The following is a 17,841-nucleotide window of genomic DNA, read 5'->3' as shown; positions in this document are numbered from 1 at the left end:
CAGTCGGCGGCGTTCCGCGTGACGGCGGGAAAATTGGCAGCGCTCGTTCATCTGACATTTTTTTAAGGCAAAGCCTATTACTCAGAGAAATGACAGCAAGCGCGGCGCCAATCTGCGCTTGTATTTCATCATGACCAAGTCAAGGTTGTTCCGCTTTGTGTGTAAACATGAATGGCATCTTCCTGTATTTCTTGTGGGGATTTTGGGCCCCTTTTGATTCTCTCATTTGATCTGCCGTGAGTTTTTCGGTCACGATGTCATGGCGCTGCTTTATTTCAATCTCTTTCTCCCGTGTTCCTCTTTTGTCATTTTCATCTTGCTTTCCTTTGTCTTTCCTCATTTTAGACACCGTTATTACGAAGGATGCGTTATTGTAGAGTTGAACTGGTAAGGCGCGGTCTTTCCTCGGCCTAGATTAGAATGTTGTGTTTGGACCTGCTTTTCCCCTCCCTGACCTACCCGGTCCCGGACCGGGACCGCACGTTGGATGTTTTTGCTCCCAAGCTCCCCCCACAGTTGAGAAGTTTTTCTTTAATTGTTGGTGTTTTTTGTAACGTGGAAAATCCAAGTGCCTTATTGTAGTTATGAACGTTTTCATTATTGTAGTTATAGACGTTACAAACGTTTTCTCTTTCCTTAATATTTTATCGTACGTCAATTTGAGAGGTATAAATTGAAATTTGGTGCGTATCTTTCAGATAGTTCTTTTCCTTGGTATGGCTTGTTCCATACCTGTCATCTTGTACGCTTTTGGCCTAATTTGGACAGGTTTGAACACCTTTTCCGATATGGACGCCGTACATGGCGAATCGGTATAACCGAGGTCCATTTTATGGATAATTATGTTTTGGTTGGCAACGGTTGCAAAGTGTTGTCTGCCGGCTCTCATTCCCGTGCCCTGCCATATACTCGCGTGACCTTTATTCCGTCTGCTAAAGCAGATTTGGCCTCGCGCGACAGCCGCTCAAAAATACCGCGAGCGATAATGAGAAAGATTATACTTGTAAGGCAACAATGGCAGAGCCAGCAGCTAAGAAAAGGAATGTCCCACCAGCTACCCGTAAAGTTGTACGCTTTCGGCGTAATACGGTTACGAGGAAAGACCTTTTTTTCGTAAGATTCAGGTCCGACAGGTGCCTTGTTTCAACAAAATGTTTGGACATTTGGATTCTGAAAGACTTAAACATTTCATTGGCAATGAATGAGTTCAATTCAGTGGCAAACGTACTTGCAAAAATAGAAAAAAATGTTTTTTTTTCCTCTCATGCCACGGGGCATTGAAATGCATAGAAATGACGGATAAACAATGTTTATGAACTTGATTCTTATAACAGGTAAATTGCTGTATAGGTCAAATGGCAAAAAAATGGCTTTTTTGTTAATTTATTCACTTGTGGCATTATGGGGGGAAAAAATGCCGTTTTATTAAGCTTGAACGTGTGAGCAAGTAGACGGAACGCCTTGTTTGGCGCTTCCGCGGTATTTAGGAAAAATTGACACAACGGGACATCGGGTATACTTTGAATTGGTCAATATTAGTTAGTTGCATATCCCGGCACATTTGAAAACTTGGCCTATTATTTTAGCACGATGACCGCGCCAGGCCGGCGATGCGTTAATCCGCGGCTCATCCAAGAAATGAGGCGCCCGCCCGACGTTACATTGATTGAGGCCTCCGCTCCTTCAAATGAATTTGCAGGAAATTGATAGCAATTTGGTGGCACAAAATTGGCAATTTTCAGTGCTCAGGTTTGGCGCTGAGCGTAATCAAACTTTGCAGAGTTTTATTCTGGGTTGTATTCTCAGACTGTATTTCACGGAGAATTTTTAACTCATTCGCTGCCAGCCAGCAAAAGGTTTTTCTGGAGCGTGTCATACTTTGCCCAACATCTGTCACCAAACAACCAAGTTATTAGAAGCACTGAGTCGCAAATGTTTGAAATATTGGGCTGTTGGCTAAGTTTTAGAATGGTCATCCTAAAATTCCCGTTCATCCTAAAACGTGACCCAAAAGCCCAATATTTGTACGTTTTATGTCCCACGGGCTGTAACTTGTCCACCCCTAACGTGAATATCCCTCAACCACTGGCTGAGGTCTTCGAAAGTGGGAACGTAACGTTATGCCCGTTTTCTCTCACCGCGGCAGCAAGGGTAAACGTATTCCGGACAAACTCCAGAGACTTTATTGGAAAAGCCTCCGCTCAACACTTTTGGAGGTCGAGAGAGAGACAAAACCGAGACATTTAGAGGTCGAGACAAGAAGGCGATACCAACACAAGGCCACCATTTGCGGCGGCGCAGGAGAGACAGACCAAGACTTTGGGAGGTCAAAACAAGCCCGGGACTTTTGGAGGTGGAGACACCACCAAGAATTTGAGGAATCAAGTTTGAAACCGAGACATGACCGTGACTTTTTGCCTTTGCGGCCCAGACCAAACCAGTACTTTAAGGTAGAGCCGATATCAAAAGACATTAGCCCAAAAATATACACGCTGTGCAAAAACGGTCTCTGGAGGGACTTTGAAACGGTATTGTACTCGATGCCTTCGTAAATATCCGAAGCTTTGCGCGGCGGCCAGTAATCACGACGACCTCTAGTTAGAGGACGCGCTGGGGTTTTTGTCCACTCTTTGCACACGCTGGCCTTGATGAAGTACCCTCTCCCGCCAGGTCATTAGGACACCCCCTAGGAAAATGAGGCGGCGTTCATAAATCACCAATTTCGCCGCACACCTGACCCATTTACGAGCGCTTTAAACGCCAAGGTCTGCCCGTGTTTATGGCGGCGAGCGGACGCTTCCGTCAGCGCAGATAATGCTAGCAAGCGTCCGTAAATCACGAAGCGGGCTTTTGTCTCCAAACGGCGTGGAATTTTGCTCATGACGTGGGATCGGGAATGCCGTATGTTTCGAGCCCTCGCGTTCTCCGCCCGCTATCTCGTCCAGGTTTTGCCTGATCTTCTTCTTCTTTATGCTCTCACGTTTTTTTGGGACCAGCCACCAGGATTACGAACCCAAGATCAAGTAAGACAAACTTCGGAAGAACGGCGGCGCCTTTCATTTGCCCTCACACGCCAAAAACCCCGAAGCCCAAAACCCTCCCCTTTCCATCTAATGATGTGATGTGAATGTAACGTTACGCCGCAGGCAGAATTATTCTGTTGTAATGGCCGAATGCGAAGTTTGCAGTAATAACATCACGATAACGCCGTGGTAAGGTTTTTTTTTTTTTTTGTCTTCAGATTGTAACTGTGATCATTTTATGCCCTTTTAAAGACATGATTGCTCTTTTTGAGCTTTGGTAAAGGAGCCAGTGACTTTGTCTGCCGGCTGCTACTAAAACACAACAAAAGATCCATTTCCGTCTTGCTTATGAATCTAACAAGCTTACAAAAGCAGAAATGAAATACGCCGTCTTGGTTTGGCCCAACATTACAAGACACTTTAGCCAATTAAACCCGGTGAAATATGGAACGCGCTGTAAATCTCCCGCGATGAAAGTAAATATATTTGTTTTTTTGCTGCCATTTATACGGACCTCCGATATGCAATATACGAAGTTGCAATTTTACGATCGTCTAGCGTGCCTTTCCAAAACGTCGCCAAGACCGTAAAAGCTCCAGAGTGCATTCCATCTTTTCTCATCTCATTTGTGTGCGGGCTGCATTTGCCTCTCATTCAACAACCTTGATGTCCGAATTTGGGGGTTCGATTTTTAATACCGTTTGCCCTTTTTTTTTCCCAGGGTGCAAAAGCCAAGAATCCGACTCCAAATGATGCTTAAATTACCGTATTTTCCGCACTATAAGCCGCACCCAAAAGCCTTAATTTGTTGAAATAATTGTTGAAAGCTGCTTTGTAATGTACTAATAAAGTTTGACTGCTTCTATTGTTGCGCCTTATAATGCGGTGCGCCTTATATATGGAAAAGGATTTAAAATATGTCGTTATTTGAGGGTGCGCCTTATATTGCGGAAAATAAAGCACTCACAATATGTTCAGAATCTGCTGTGGGGTGAAATTTCAGGATGAACCTAAAATATGCTCGAAGTGTTTACAGGTGAACTTCAGTTGACCGTTTGAGAACTTTTTAATGTCCAATTGATTGAGTGGTTTGCTGTTTACCAACATGGAAAAATTTGACCATGAAAATGGCAAAGACTGTCCATTTCAGTAGCTTTGAATGGTCCAAGCTCTATTGAAAACTGCCGGAGTGAAAATGTGTTTTTGCGGTGGCAAAACAACAGTTCGCGTTCGTATATACAGTAAGTACATTCCAACAGTGTTCGATTGGCAGAGTATAAAGAGGAGCGCTGGCCACAAGTGTCATCTATCCATTCACTAAAGAAAACAACCCTAACCTAATTCTTGTCGCTGGCACACAAGCTAAGTATTTTACATGATGAAAGTTCTCGTCCATGGCACGGAAAGAGTTTATGTCACGTAACCAATAAGTGAGTCATAATGAGCCTTGAGCAGAGGTCAAATCATTTGCAATCAAGAGCAACTAGAAAAAATGTGTTTTTAACTCTTTTAATCAAGACAATTTAGTTATCAAATTGATTCGTTCAAACCCCAAAACATAATTTTATGTTTTTAAGTGTCCAGATATTTCATCTCGAGAACTTAATTTTATGTTAAGGGTGTTGTGTCCAACAGCTTGTACTGAGGGTTCATTATAGACAAAATATGATTTTTTTGACGACTAAAAATGGACTATCCCGTCGAAGGCCACGTTAGTCAATACCGCACGACGGTCAAACGGGGTTTACCTGTAATATGCATTTTGGGTGCGTCGGCAAATTTCTCTGAAAAGGCATTTGTGAGCAAAGTACACATCGATCCAAACGCCTTTTTTGAATCCGGAGCGGAACCGAAGGAAATGTGTTGCGTTTGAAGATCCTGGGTGATCGGCGCCATCGCCTTGCTGTGCCTGCTGGGTCTGACCTGGGCCTTCGGCCTGATGTACGTCAACGAGAGCACGCTGGTCATGGCCTACCTTTTTACCATCTTCAACTCGCTGCAGGGCATGTTCATCTTCATCTTCCACTGCGTGCTGCAGAAGAAGGTACGCCGACTCCGTTGCACAAAGTAGTTAGCGGCCCGCCCTTTTGCTTACCTTTCGCTGTTTTTTTCAGGTGCGTAAAGAGTTCGGCAAGTGCCTCCGTACGCACTGCTGCAGCGGCAAAAGCGCGGAAAGCTCCATGGCTTCCAAGGGGAACGCGTCTCGGGCTCCTGGACGCTACTCTGCTGCCTCGCAGGTACTCACTCCGCCTCTTGCTTTTTACCGGACTGCCAACGTCATTCCGAGACTTGGTCCCGCCTCCCGGAAATCTGTCAGTATTGCCGGTTTTGAGAATGATTTCAAGTCACCGTAGAAAATATTCTGTCATGTCTAAACCACACTGGACTATCAGGCACAGGTTGCCTTCAACACAGACCGCATGTTTTGGAAAAAAAAGCGGCGCCGACATATCGTCAAGCTGGCACCGACGCGCTCGGATTGTTAGAATATTGCACCGACACAACAGTAACATCCCCGTTTGTATTTGTTTGGGGAGTGCCATCGAGTGGTGAGAAAAATAGCCGGTCAAAATCAAATCTGTGATATTGTCTTCTCCTGTCTCCCTTTGTTTGCCAGGAGAATGCCCTCTAGTTGCCAGAAAAAAAAATACAGACAAACCGTACTGGACCATAAGCCACAGAGTGTGAGAAAAACAACGGATAATAGTCTGAAATACAATAGATATCTTCATTTGTTAGGCTTTCATTCAGCGTAAAATTTTCCTCACAACCTCACCAAGAAATGTGTTTCAATTTCCTTAATACCGTATCCAGTACTAGACATTGCCAGATTTTCTTTTACCCTAATGCTTGAAAAAATAAATATATGTATAAAAGTGCCAGGGAATGAATATCTCGACTCTGAAAAGACATGTAAACGCAGCTTGTGTTTCATCTGTAGCTTCTGTTCTATGCGCCCTATATATGAAAACAGTTTCAAAATAGGCCATTCATTGAAGGTGCGCCTAATCTTGTGCGCCTTCTAGTGTCAAAGGAAATCCGGCAGTCTAGCTCAGGACCAAGGCCTAATAGAAAACCTCGAGGGTGGAGTGTACTTGTTAAGACAACGCTTGTGATTCAGCTCAATTGACCATCCAATTTTCTCTTATTTCCCCTGCTGATTGAATCTCAACATATTTAACTCACTTTTCATTAATTGACAAAAAATGCCAATAGATTAGCTCCAAGTGTATTTTTCCTTATTGCTAATTACTCGTTTGTTTGTTTTTTTCCACGGTTGTCCTCTGTTTATTCAAGGAAAACCTAATTACCAGCCAGCCAAAACCGGTGCCGATACCTTCCGATAATTCATCCGCTCAAGTGAAGGATGCCGTCGATAATCATAACAAGTAACTTTTAAGAATGCCTGGGAACCTTTGTAGTAAATGCATCGGAGATAGATGGATGCGTTTCATCTTGTCATTTTGATTGTTCCCGCATTCCTCCCACGTTGCCGTCAAATCTCGGGACCAATTGCGCCATGTGTTGTAATTGAACACCGTGTCCGTTTTCCAAAAGCGCGGGACTCAATTAGAAATCGTCCTCGGAGTGGAGCGCGCGGCAGCAAGGCCGCCGTCGGATTCTGCGCGCAGATCGGCGTCTTTAATTATACACGCCGCTTTGACGGGACGTCAGCGTTTTCATCTGACGGCAACGGAAACGGCGGGGAAGATGCCGAGCTCACCTTATGAAAGACGACGCAAATCATATTGCGCTTGTCGTCTTGCCATGCTGTAATCGCGGGAAAACACAGTCGCCATTTAAAAATCTATTTCAAAAAAAAACATCCGGCAGTGCCAGCGGATCGCTCTGCACATTTTTAGCCCTCTGCATAAGAGAATATGATTGCAATAGAAAATATTCCAAAATCAGGATTATTTTCCGCTGTCGCAACAACTGATTTCGAGTCATGAACGGTGTAGCTGCTGTTGTTTATCATGGCGTTAAAAAAATGGATCGAAAAATCACTGGAATTGTTCTAAAACGATACTTTACCAATTCCTAATGATACTTTATTTTTACAGTAAGCCTACGGCGTCAAGTAGCACTAGATGCTAACAGAAGCTAGCCACTCAACTGCGGCTGGCGAGAGCGTTCGTTCCCATGACTTTTCAAAGGCGCTTTCATCAACGTAAATGGCTCAAGTGAAGCAGTTGCCGTTCCTACTGATCACTTTATATTTAAGCCTACAGCGTCAAGTAGCGCTAGATGCTTACAGAGTTAGAAGCTAAGCCCTCAACTGCGGCTGGCGAGAGCAACCCATGACTTTTCAAAGATACTTTCATCAACATAAATGGCTCAAGTGAAGCACTTGCCGTTCCTACTGATCACTTTTAAACTGGTAGATCATCTTAAAAAAAACGCCAGTACCAGCGGCCCGGTACAAGTGGCCATCGGCCCCGCGGTGGATCGGTGAACGCTAAACCCGTTTCCCAGCAATGCCGGGGCATCCCTCTCCCACCATTGAGTCGTCTTCGTCGAAATATCAGCAGAAGTTAATTGCGCGCGGGCACGCTCGGATGATCTGAACCCCGCGATCCGCCCGCCGGCCGGCCGGCGCGATACACGCCTAATCCCTAACCCCCGCGGCGGCGGGATCCAGAGCCGTTAGATAGCCGAGGCCCTTAGCTCGCGCGGCGGCCCGTGGGACTCGGGCGTAATTAGGTGGGACGGCGCGGCGGCGGACGGAGTCCCGGAACCCCCCCCCCCGGCCGACGACTTTATTATCGGCCGCGGCCGGCTTGCATGGGAGAGCGGGACGGCTTCTAACGCTGTTGTGCGGCGCCCCCGCAGAGTCGCATCCGCCGGATGTGGAACGACACGGTCAGAAAACAGTCGGAGTCGTCTTTCATGACCGGGGACATCAACAGCTCGGCCTCGCTCAACAGAGGTATTCGCTCCGCTTCTTTTCTTCCAGGTTCCAGATTTTCCCCGGTGACATTCTTGCCTCGCCAAATTCGCCCTCTTTGTCTTTGGTGTGCTTGTTTGTCTTGATTCATTGAAAAGACTTGAAGTGCAAATGTGTTAGTTTGGATGGAAATTGCTAGACTGGAATGATGAGATTTTTTTTTCCCGGTGTGGGTCATGCGCGTCATTCATTCCGAAATGAATTCCTAATATTCTCCCCTCATCAAGCGCGGCCAAGATCGGCCCATTTAAAACTCATATTTTAATGTATCGGCACGTTAATCATATATCAAATCATATATAAAAATGCAGAAATGAAGTAACATTTCTGTAGAAGGAAAACAAATGACAAGAATAAGAAAGTTGGGGAATCAGTAAACCTTTGGGAAATACAGCTTTTTATTTGACCTGGAAAATCATCCTTACTAGAATAAACAATGAAATATGACAAAAATATCATTTTGCAATTCCGTTCTAACCATTTCAAAGGCAAAGTCAAAGCAAATGTTAACCTTCCAATAAAACGTCCTTTAAAAAAACACTAAACACAATATTCTGATTGATAATGTGTTTGTGGAATATAAGTTCAACAGTAAAATTCTAAGCCGGTGCGGAAAATACGGTAACTATATTCCTGCGAACTTTTAATTTAGCCACTTGCTAACTTTTAACTTTTCATTTTATTCCATGCCAACTTTTTGAACAAATAAAAATACTAGCTTGTTTCTTGACGACGGGCAATATTTGCCATGTACTAATCAGCGGAAGCAAAAAGTCCTGCCACCCTCAATCGTTTGAGAAATCAGATTTGAAAATGGGCGCATTGGACCGGCAGCCGCTGCTCATGCGCCGTTACCATGGCGACGACACGAGGAGGACGTGTCAAGATCTCAATAATTAGCCTCTCGCCTCCCGCCGCCGTCCACGGCTTTTAACCAGTCAACGTGGCTCCTCCATAAAGATAAAAGCCACGTCTGAATTATTCACCGAATTTCCTACGAGTCCTCCGAGGCGGCGGCGGCGGCGGCCGGTTTCAAACGCGCGGCCACATTGGCGATTGCCCAATTTACGAGACGGGATAAATGCGGGATGTGTCACGGGGAAAGGGGCGATGGATGCGCCGTTTGTGGAACGCCGCTGCAATTTGGGGCGGGGGGCGTCAAGCGGTAGGTGGCTGCTGTTACCCCCCCCCCCCCAAATAAAACTCATAATTTGCAAGAAGCCGACCTTTGACAGGCTGAAAGCCTGTAATTCTTCATTAAGGACTTTTTCAACAAACACAATTCTTGCAGCGATGCCGGCTGACTTCCTTGAAATCAAATTCAGCAAAAATAAATGGCTTGCCGAGCCATAATGGCACTTTTTCATCTATTACGGAAATGACTATGTTTCAATTTTCCGCGTTTGGAAGCATCGGTCTCCACGTTGCCCTTCAATCGAAACCGAGGATGGCATTTTCCCCTGTGAAAATCGCGTTGCGCTACCTTCCAATTTCTTCCTTATCCTCCCATGAAAAGTGTGCGCCTCCAAGTCGGGGAAATTATTTTCCGATTAAAATCGTAGTCGCAAATTCGTGAGGTGGAACAAATTCAATGAAAGTCTTACATTGACGTCATCTTGATGATTAGGCCGCGTTTCGCAGCTTTCATTTGTCACCCGCCCCCCCTAAAATTTAGGGTGCGTCCTAATCATAATAATGAGAGCGCCGCTGCCATCTACTGCGGCAGATGTGCAATCACACTTTGAAAAGCACGGCGCTAAGTCAGTTGAGGAGCTTAATCCACGCAAAAAGATGATTTTTGCCACCGTCTTGTGACATCCCCGCCCGCGATGGAAGCTTGCGCCTTCAAATTGCGCGCCTTTTCCTCCAGGCAAAAAAACAAAACAAAAACGTCTGCGTTTTGCCAAGAACGGGACATCAACACATGCCCCAACTGCACCGTCGCCGCTCTTTTTGCTGCGCCGATGCACTAATGGCCAACATTAGCGCTTGGTTTTCATCAGCCGCATTAGCTTTTGTCAGTCCGGTCCAGCTCCCCCCCCCCAGTTCCCAGCCCCCCATCACATTAACGATCATGCGATCATTTGGACGGTAATGGCCGTGGGCTACATCTGCCCAACTGATATGTGTTTTCTTTCTCTTTCTCTCGCTCTGTCTCAATTTATCCACCCACCTGTACCTGTTCCTGCCTCCGCCCCCCCCCCCCGCTCCTGTCCTACTCTGTCTTCTGCGGCTGCTGCAGGGGCCATGGCTAACCATCTTATACCTAATGCACTCCTACGTCCTCATGGCACTAACAATCCCTATAATACATTGCTTGGGGAGTCGGCGGTCTATAACAACCCCCTGGGCATGTACAACGTGCAAGGTGTGCTCGCTTTTCTTCATTTTCTCTTCAGCTTGAGCAGTGCCCCCCCACCTCACATAAGTAGCAATTTGTTTGCCCCCCCCCCCCCCCAAAAAAAAAAAAATACACTGCTCCAGATGTGTGTCTGCTTTTTTTGCCTGTTAAATGAAATGCATGCATTCCAATGCTCGTTGCTCATAATAGCAAACATTACATGAATGATGTTGTTAGCATTAGCTTAGCATCGGTGTCCATTGTCCAGTAAAATATAGTCATTATTACCAATACACTTTTTGCGGTCTAAATTTACTGAATACCAACCGGGACATCCCTCGTGTTGCGCTAGCGTTAGCTTAGCATCTTTGACAATATATGTAATATCATCAGCAAATTCCAACTGCACTACACTCATTGCAGTCTATATATCAACTAAATATCAACATTGTGTCGCGGTGTGTTAGCAACAGCTTAGCAATGTCGCCCAACGAATAGCTCATACCTTCAGTCGTTTGACAGCGCCTGAACAAAATAGCGTATATGTAAATCTATCCAAAACGGCAGCACGCCAGCCTGGCCACTTCCTGTTTTGTGTTAGCTTAGCATCAGCGTCTGACAGAACGCTTTCATTGCCACGGCGATACGCTGCTTTTGTTGGCCAAATACGCCGGGCGGGGCACCTCTCATATTGTGTTAGCGTTTTGTGTTCTTGTTTTTTGTTCTTGAAGCCGTTTTGCTTATTGTGTGCTCTTCTTCCCCTCATGCTGTCCCTTTAAGAGCCCTACAGAGAGACAAGTATGGGAGTCAAACTAAACATTGCTTATCAAATGTAATTGACTTTGGCTTTTACTTCTTTTTCCACTCGGCGATGACAAAGTCGTGCAACAAAGGCCCTTTTGAAAATCCTCGCGCCTCGGTACGCTCGACGGCGGCGTAACGCTTGCCGTTTCCACCCGCTTCGACGTTTACAAAAAAAGAGACATCGATACCAATCGGCTTTTTTTTTCCTCCCGGATATTGAACGGTTGCCTTTGTTGGTGCACTTTGTATCACGTTGAACGATGATGCCAAAACGCTCGTACGGGACAATATGCTTGGGTCGGGATTGACGTTGGTTTGTGCGGCGCTGTGCCGGAGCTGCCCGTGTACGTCTGTCTTTCCGTCCGTTCCGACCTAATTGCGGCAAATGCAGTGGAACCTCCGCGCGCAGGCTTTTGCTCCCGAAATGTTGGTGGAAAGCAATCGGAATTGGATACGTCAGGCACCGTTGCGCAATTTTCCACCTCTTCCGTGACGTTGTGAAGCCTGGACTGCCGCCTTTCTTTCATTTAAAGGCACGTTTTCTCCCCAATGACAAACATTTAACGCAAAGAGGCCTGGCTAATCTTTGCACGTCGTTCACCGCAAAGGATGTTTGTCCAAATTTGATTCCATTACCCCCCCTCGATGAAAAGCCTGCATTGTCAATTTTGTGACGAGTTTTCCTTGAATTAAACCAGCTCTTTTTTTTTTTTTTTCCACTGTTAGAGGTTCCACTGCATACAACCGAGTTTGAATATACGCAGAGGTGGGAAGTCCTTTGACGAAAAACCTAAAAAAGAGCAATTTCTTGGATTTCTTATCCGTCACAACCGCCGGAGGTGGGTCCGCCGCCGGAGGTGGGTCCGCCGCCGGAGGTGGGTCCGCCGCCGGAGGTGGGTCCGCCGCCGGAGGTGGGTCCGCCGCCGTCAGACACCCGGTCGGCGAAAATGTGCCAAATCGCCACATGCGCCGACGATGACGGAAGTGCAAAGGTTACAGCCTGGATAGGAGAGAAATGAGTCAAGACGCAGACACGGATGCCTCCTCTTTCGCAGCTCGGCGGGAATCTCTTTTAACCGCTAAATATCCACAGTCGGTACAAAAAAAACTTGCGTACGCGGAATACAACAGCAAAACCAAACAGGACTGGATCGGGCAACCTATTCCATGTTTACAGGAACAATATTTAGAATCTCCTTCTTCTCCTTTGGGCTTTTTCCACACCACATGGAACGGAGCGTCTCCATGGAAGCCTGTCTCCTGCTTCCTCTTCTCTCACTCAACGACTTTCATGTCCTCTCCCACGATCTCTTTGGTCCTGGCAATTCCAAACTCAGCCTCCTTATATTGACTATCTTGTCTGTGGGCATGCGGGAACCCTCTCTTGACTTGATCTCCCAAAACTCCAACTCTGATGTATTGATTTCTGACCCTATCCATTTTGGTCACTCCCAAAGAGAACCTCAGCGCATCTTCATCTCCGCCATTCCTGTCTTTTCCTCAACGCCACTGTCTCCGGGCCCAACCACATCGCCGCTCTCACCGTCTTTCCTTTGATGCGGCTGAAACGCCTGACACGTTTCTCCACCCGTTCCACGTGCTCCTTCACCTTTTTCCACACTCTCCATCGCTCCGAACCGTTGATCCTAAATACTTCCGACCCTCCGCCTTCTTTATCCCCCCGCCCGCCCGTGTTTTCTCTCTTTTCCGGGGCCAACCTCCACCAATTTGCTTCTTCTCCACCTCTTGCCGACTCTCGCTACAGATCACAATGTCACAATGACGAGTACCGGGCACTCAGAAGGCAAATGTGGTCCGCGGCCAACTTCATGACCTTCTCTCTCAATGCCGACTCACCACATCGGATGTTTTCAGACCGGGATAGGAGGGAAACGAGTAAACGCACGCCTCCGCTTTAGCAGCTGGGGCCAAAACGGGGCATCGGGCCGCCGGTCCTCGCGTTCTCCCCGCCCGGCAGACTTAAGCCGTCCATCACTCGAGGCACGGCTAAACCGGGCCAAAGCGGCCCATCGCAAACGACGCTACAAAATTCAGTATTATTGCACACGAACGACCGCGCGACGTCACGAGTCAAGTAAAACCACCGAGCAACAGGCCGGGATCGCGGTTTGGTTTGGCTCCGATAAAACCGAGCCGGGGCGCTGACAGACAAATGGTGGACGGGCAAACATCTGTTGAAGCCCACCTCCGGCGGTGACGATGCCATGACGGAAATGCGAGTAAAGTAAATGGAGGTAAACGGAGTCGGGCGAGCGTTTGGTTGGCCTTAAATAAAACGGACAAACGCCGAATGATTACGCCCACCTCTGAATATATGGCTGGAAAAGCATGATTTTTGTGGCTCCCTTGTTTGCAAACGCGCATTTATTGCACGTACAGAGAGCGCTTTCGGCCGGGACGCGTTCGGAGCTAATAGCGCGGCGGAATTTGCGGCGCGGCGGAATTTGCGACATGGCGTCGGCCTTTAACGGGGCCGCTTTGCACCCCTCCGTGTCTGTCATTCCAGAGGGAATCCTGAACAACGCCCGGGACACAAGTGTCATGGATACACTACCACTGAATGGTAACCACGGCTACAGCATCGCCAGCGCCGACTACATGAGCGACTGCGTCCAGATTATCGAGCGGGGCTACGGCCACAAGGAGACCACCCTGGAGAAGAAGATCCTGGAAGAGTTGGCCTCCAATTACATCCCGTCCTACCTGAACAATTCGGCGGAGCACAACCGCAACCTGGTCAACAAGTTAGTGAACAACGTCAGCAACGGCTCCAAGGAGAGCGGCTACGCGTACGGGCTGCGGGCGGGCGCGGGCTCGGGCTCGCAGCGCGGAAGCTTCTGCGGACGCCCCGACCAAGGCCCGGGACCGGAGTCGGGCGCGCCGCTCTTGCCCCGGAGGGCGCCGTCGGGCCGCTCCGAGGAGCGCTCCTCGGAAGGGCCGCGCCGGCCGCCCCCCCTGCCGCTCCCCCACCGCCCCTACTCGGCCGCCCCTTCCTCCTCGTCCCGGCGGCGGATCCCGCAAGAGAACAGCGAGAGCTTTTTCCCTCTGCTCAACGCCGAGGACGAGGAGGAATCGCCGCCCGCCCGGCGCCAGAGAGACTCGCTATACACCAGCATGCCCATGCTCCCGGGGCTGCCCGCCGGCCCCGGGGACGGGGGCGAGGCCAAGAGTCCCGGGGCCAGCTCGGACGACGTGTACTACAAGAGCATGCCCAACCTGGGCTCCGGCGACCACCTCCACCGCCTGCACTCCTACTACCAGCTGGGGCGCGGGAGCAGCGACGGCTTTATGGCGCCCCCCGGCGAGGACGGCCTCCCGTCCCCGGAGGAGCCCCCCCGGGAGCCCTCGCACCTGGTCACCAGCCTATAGACGGAGCCCCGCGTCGGCGGGCGATAACCGACTACCGGCGAGGGCCGAAGGCCCCGACCGCCGGCGGGGGCCGAAGACCCCGACCGCCGGTTCCCGCGAAGGATGCGGCCGGACCCGGACAAATCCGAACTACGGACGAGAGACTATTTTATTACACGCGCCGACCGACGTCCGCTTTTTCCGAAGGGTTTTTTGCCACATTTTGTTTGCTGGAAAAGCCGACGAAAAAAAAGGCGAAAGCGAAGCTGCTGGATTTCTCGCTCAAATTATAAAAAGGGGGAAAAAGAACTCTATGTAAATGTACAGATAACTAGCTAAGCTTTTCTTTCGGACCACCGACACGCGTCTCTGTACCCGCGAGCGATTTTTGTTCCCCTGTTCTCATAGAAAAAGAAAAAAAAAGCCAAACATCCCGTCATCGGTGAAATGTTTCTTTTCGGTTCTAGTTTTGCTTTCTTCCCTCCTTTTCAGTGTAGATAGCAGAGTTGTGTCCCAGTGGTTGTCATGGAGGTGTCCCTCAGAAAAAGTTTCACGGTGCGGGGAGTAGAAAACGAGAGCACTGATGAGCACTTAGGCACTTCTTGTACAATAGTGGCTGTTGTACTTATTAAAGAAAAAAGCTTTTGGAGTGATACAAAAAGATGTCTTTTTTTCACTTATAAAAAAAAAAAAAGTGGACGCACTTAGCTTGAGGTGAGTACACCGTTTTTTCTGCTAACAGTATCATTGGGAGAACTTCAGGGGATGGATTCAAGACGATTTGGCCGATTGTTAATGAAGAAAACGCAATAATGGTCAGGTTACACGATCGCGGAGCTACGAATGTGAGCTAAATATTTTGGACCGGCAAACTCAATTGACGCTGGCACATATCATTGCGAATATCTTCCAACTTTTTTTTCATCATTTGCTCGTTTTTTTGAAATGCACCCCAGAGCTTTTTGTGACAAATGCTTCGTTTGAAGTATTTTTCCAAAAGATATGTTTGAATGTATTTCCACCTACATGCAAGGACATGTTCCAGAGTTTGCCGGTCAAAAATGTTTCCTCCACAATGGCGCCTCCCTGCTTCCGTAACATATCCATATTTCTTTGAATAAAAGACACGATTTGATGTAAAATTAGCTCCAGTCTCTTTATTGGAATCCGACATGATCGGAATCTGTTTTCCTGCAGGCTAAAAAGGCGGTTCTGTTTTTTTAAGGAAAATATGTCAAATCAAAATTTACTTTCAGATGTATGATTCGTTTCTAATCTGTGTCAGTGTACCACCTTAAGATATATTTTTAGGCTTGATTGACAGCTGCAGGAAGATCGAAACGGAAGCACCCTTCATTAGCATCATTGCTAACACCTACCACGGAAGAGAGTTTTGTTTTTTTTTCCTTGCAAATGTCAAATTGGACTTAATATGCAAGTTGTCAAAGAGGTGTACTTTTGCCTTGAACACTTCTCATGTGCTAGCTGTTTTTCATGTCTGCATTTGTTGACAAAGGTGTTTTTTAGGTCGGTCTGCCAGCTAGCTTCGATGCTATCTGAGGAAGCCTCTGCGAAATCCCTGTTCAATGTAAGTAAGGACCTTTGTTCATGTCGAGTCCTATTTTTTGGGATGTATCGTACTTTGTAATTCTGGCATTTTTGCTGTAGTTGCAGATGTATTTTGTAAGGTCGCGGTTTGACGTTGAAGCGTTAGCTTAATTCTAGCTGGTGGCTTTAGCCAGACGGACTGTTGATGAGTCTACTTTGTTTTTTTGTTTGTTTTTTTCAATTTTAACCACGGTTTACTTTTAGCTCAGCGGTAAGCCACAGCATCGCCTCAAGCTTTTTATAAGGCCGCGCTCATGGACAAATCTGGAAAGTGGTCAACACGAGGTGAGTTTCTAACTCAACATTTCGTTTTTGGTGGAATACAAACATGCGATGAATGCGATCAGATACGGTATGTTCTCGAGCTAAAGGTCGCTATCAGCCTGGCGTACCGTGCACGGATAATCTGATTCCGGCCACCGATGTCGTTCAATAGGCCACGCCCCTTAAAGCAATACAAACGAATACGCATCCTGTAAAAGCACTTTTTTAACATCCACTTTCATTCGAATTTATTGTGTTTTGATTTCATGTTGATACTTTTATTTATCAAAAATATGAAGCAAAATATGCTAGCCCTTCATTTTATGGGTCCTGGAACAAACTAAATTGCGTATATTTCTTGTCCAGTGAGCCAAGGTACACTTGCAATCTGTTTGCATTTCCCTCAATAATATAATTCAGTGTGAAAAATCGGGGAATGTGTTTTCGCCAACGGTGATAGCACAGGTCATTCTGCATTTCCTTTCATTTGCTTATCAATATAAAAAAGGAAGGGAAAAAATGCTAGCCATTATCTTGGTTCGATTGGGCCAGTTATCTCCGGCAGCACCTGCTTCTTGGGGGGGGCTGGGAAATGAAATGAAATGACACATGTCATACTGTCTGCGGGGGGGCGCCCCCTCCCAAAATGACAAGGGCTGGGGCGGGGGGGGCAAATCGATAGCCGAGAATGTCTGGCAGAATTCCGAAGCAAAGGTGAATCAATGTCATCTTGCCCTTTGTGAATTGGGACAAGCTGGGAAAAAAAACATTAAATACGTCTTTTTATTTATTTATTTATTTGATGCAGGATAGCATTGATTGGAGGTCGAGCGCTGAAGTTTTCGCCCAAGGTCACGGAAAACAATGCGCAACGAAGGGCACGCGCGCCCATATATATGCAGTATAATGATAAGAATATTTGAAAATTACACATAAAATGCAAATATAGTAATTGAAAAGAAGTTTTAAGAATAAAGTAATCTCAAGTAAGGTTGTGATACCGGAAGGTAAAAAGAATGTTTGTTTGTTTTTTGCCTTCAATGTCATTATACAACAAAATTGGGGGTGATGCTCTGATTGGTGCATATTAATAATATGAACAAAAAACGTATACATACACTGTAAACGGAATAGAATAGGAATCATTCAGGAATCCAATTCTCATTTTCAGTTGTTATTGTATTGTTGTTATTTAAAAGGTCTGGGAAAAAGCTTGAGTTGGTATCATCAAGAACAAAGTGGCATCAATGTGAATAGGCAATGTATGTATATGAATAGCAATTACATGAAACGATGAGGGAGTATTGGAGGAACAAATCATCAAATAGTTTTTTTTTTTTGTTCGCCAGAACCGTCACGTTATGGACGGTGTTATCTGGCAAGAGTAAAACGGTCATTGCGTAGGTTTCCCTGACACGGCTGCGGCGGCACATTCCGGCGAACGGGCATCCGGCCGGCCGGTGGTCCCGCGTGTCTCCGGAGTC

The 17,841-nt window shown here is 47.0% G+C and overlaps 1 protein-coding gene across 2 annotated transcripts in view; it reads left to right on the top strand.

The window, feature by feature from the left end:
- LOC148428509 (adhesion G protein-coupled receptor L3-like) overlaps positions 1 to 15,627 on the top strand; it is a 136,961-nt gene extending 121,334 nt beyond the window's left edge. The window contains exons 20-27 of one of the 2 annotated variants that reach the window (XM_088439419.1): positions 346 to 387; positions 2,997 to 3,023; positions 4,899 to 5,067; positions 5,138 to 5,260; positions 7,857 to 7,953; positions 10,214 to 10,339; positions 11,093 to 11,110; positions 13,644 to 15,627. In XM_088439419.1, coding sequence (XP_088295545.1) covers positions 346 to 387; positions 2,997 to 3,023; positions 4,899 to 5,067; positions 5,138 to 5,260; positions 7,857 to 7,953; positions 10,214 to 10,339; positions 11,093 to 11,110; positions 13,644 to 14,506 — 1,465 coding nt within the window. In that variant the 3' untranslated portion in view covers positions 14,507 to 15,627. The remainder of the gene's footprint in view (positions 1 to 345; positions 388 to 2,996; positions 3,024 to 4,898; positions 5,068 to 5,137; positions 5,261 to 7,856; positions 7,954 to 10,213; positions 10,340 to 11,092; positions 11,111 to 13,643) is intronic. The other variant, XM_088439506.1, reaches the window with a different exon arrangement.
- Positions 15,628 to 17,841: the final 2,214 nt, after the last annotated feature.

Source organism: Hippichthys cyanospilos, chromosome 1, assembly GCF_059441005.1.
Source record: "Hippichthys cyanospilos isolate Australia breed blue-spotted pipefish chromosome 1, RoL_Hcya_1.0, whole genome shotgun sequence".
Classification (NCBI taxonomy): Eukaryota; Metazoa; Chordata; class Actinopteri; order Syngnathiformes; family Syngnathidae; genus Hippichthys; species Hippichthys cyanospilos.
The sequence above is the reverse complement of the archived record's forward strand: the minus strand, read 5'-3'. Positions and strand labels throughout refer to the sequence as shown.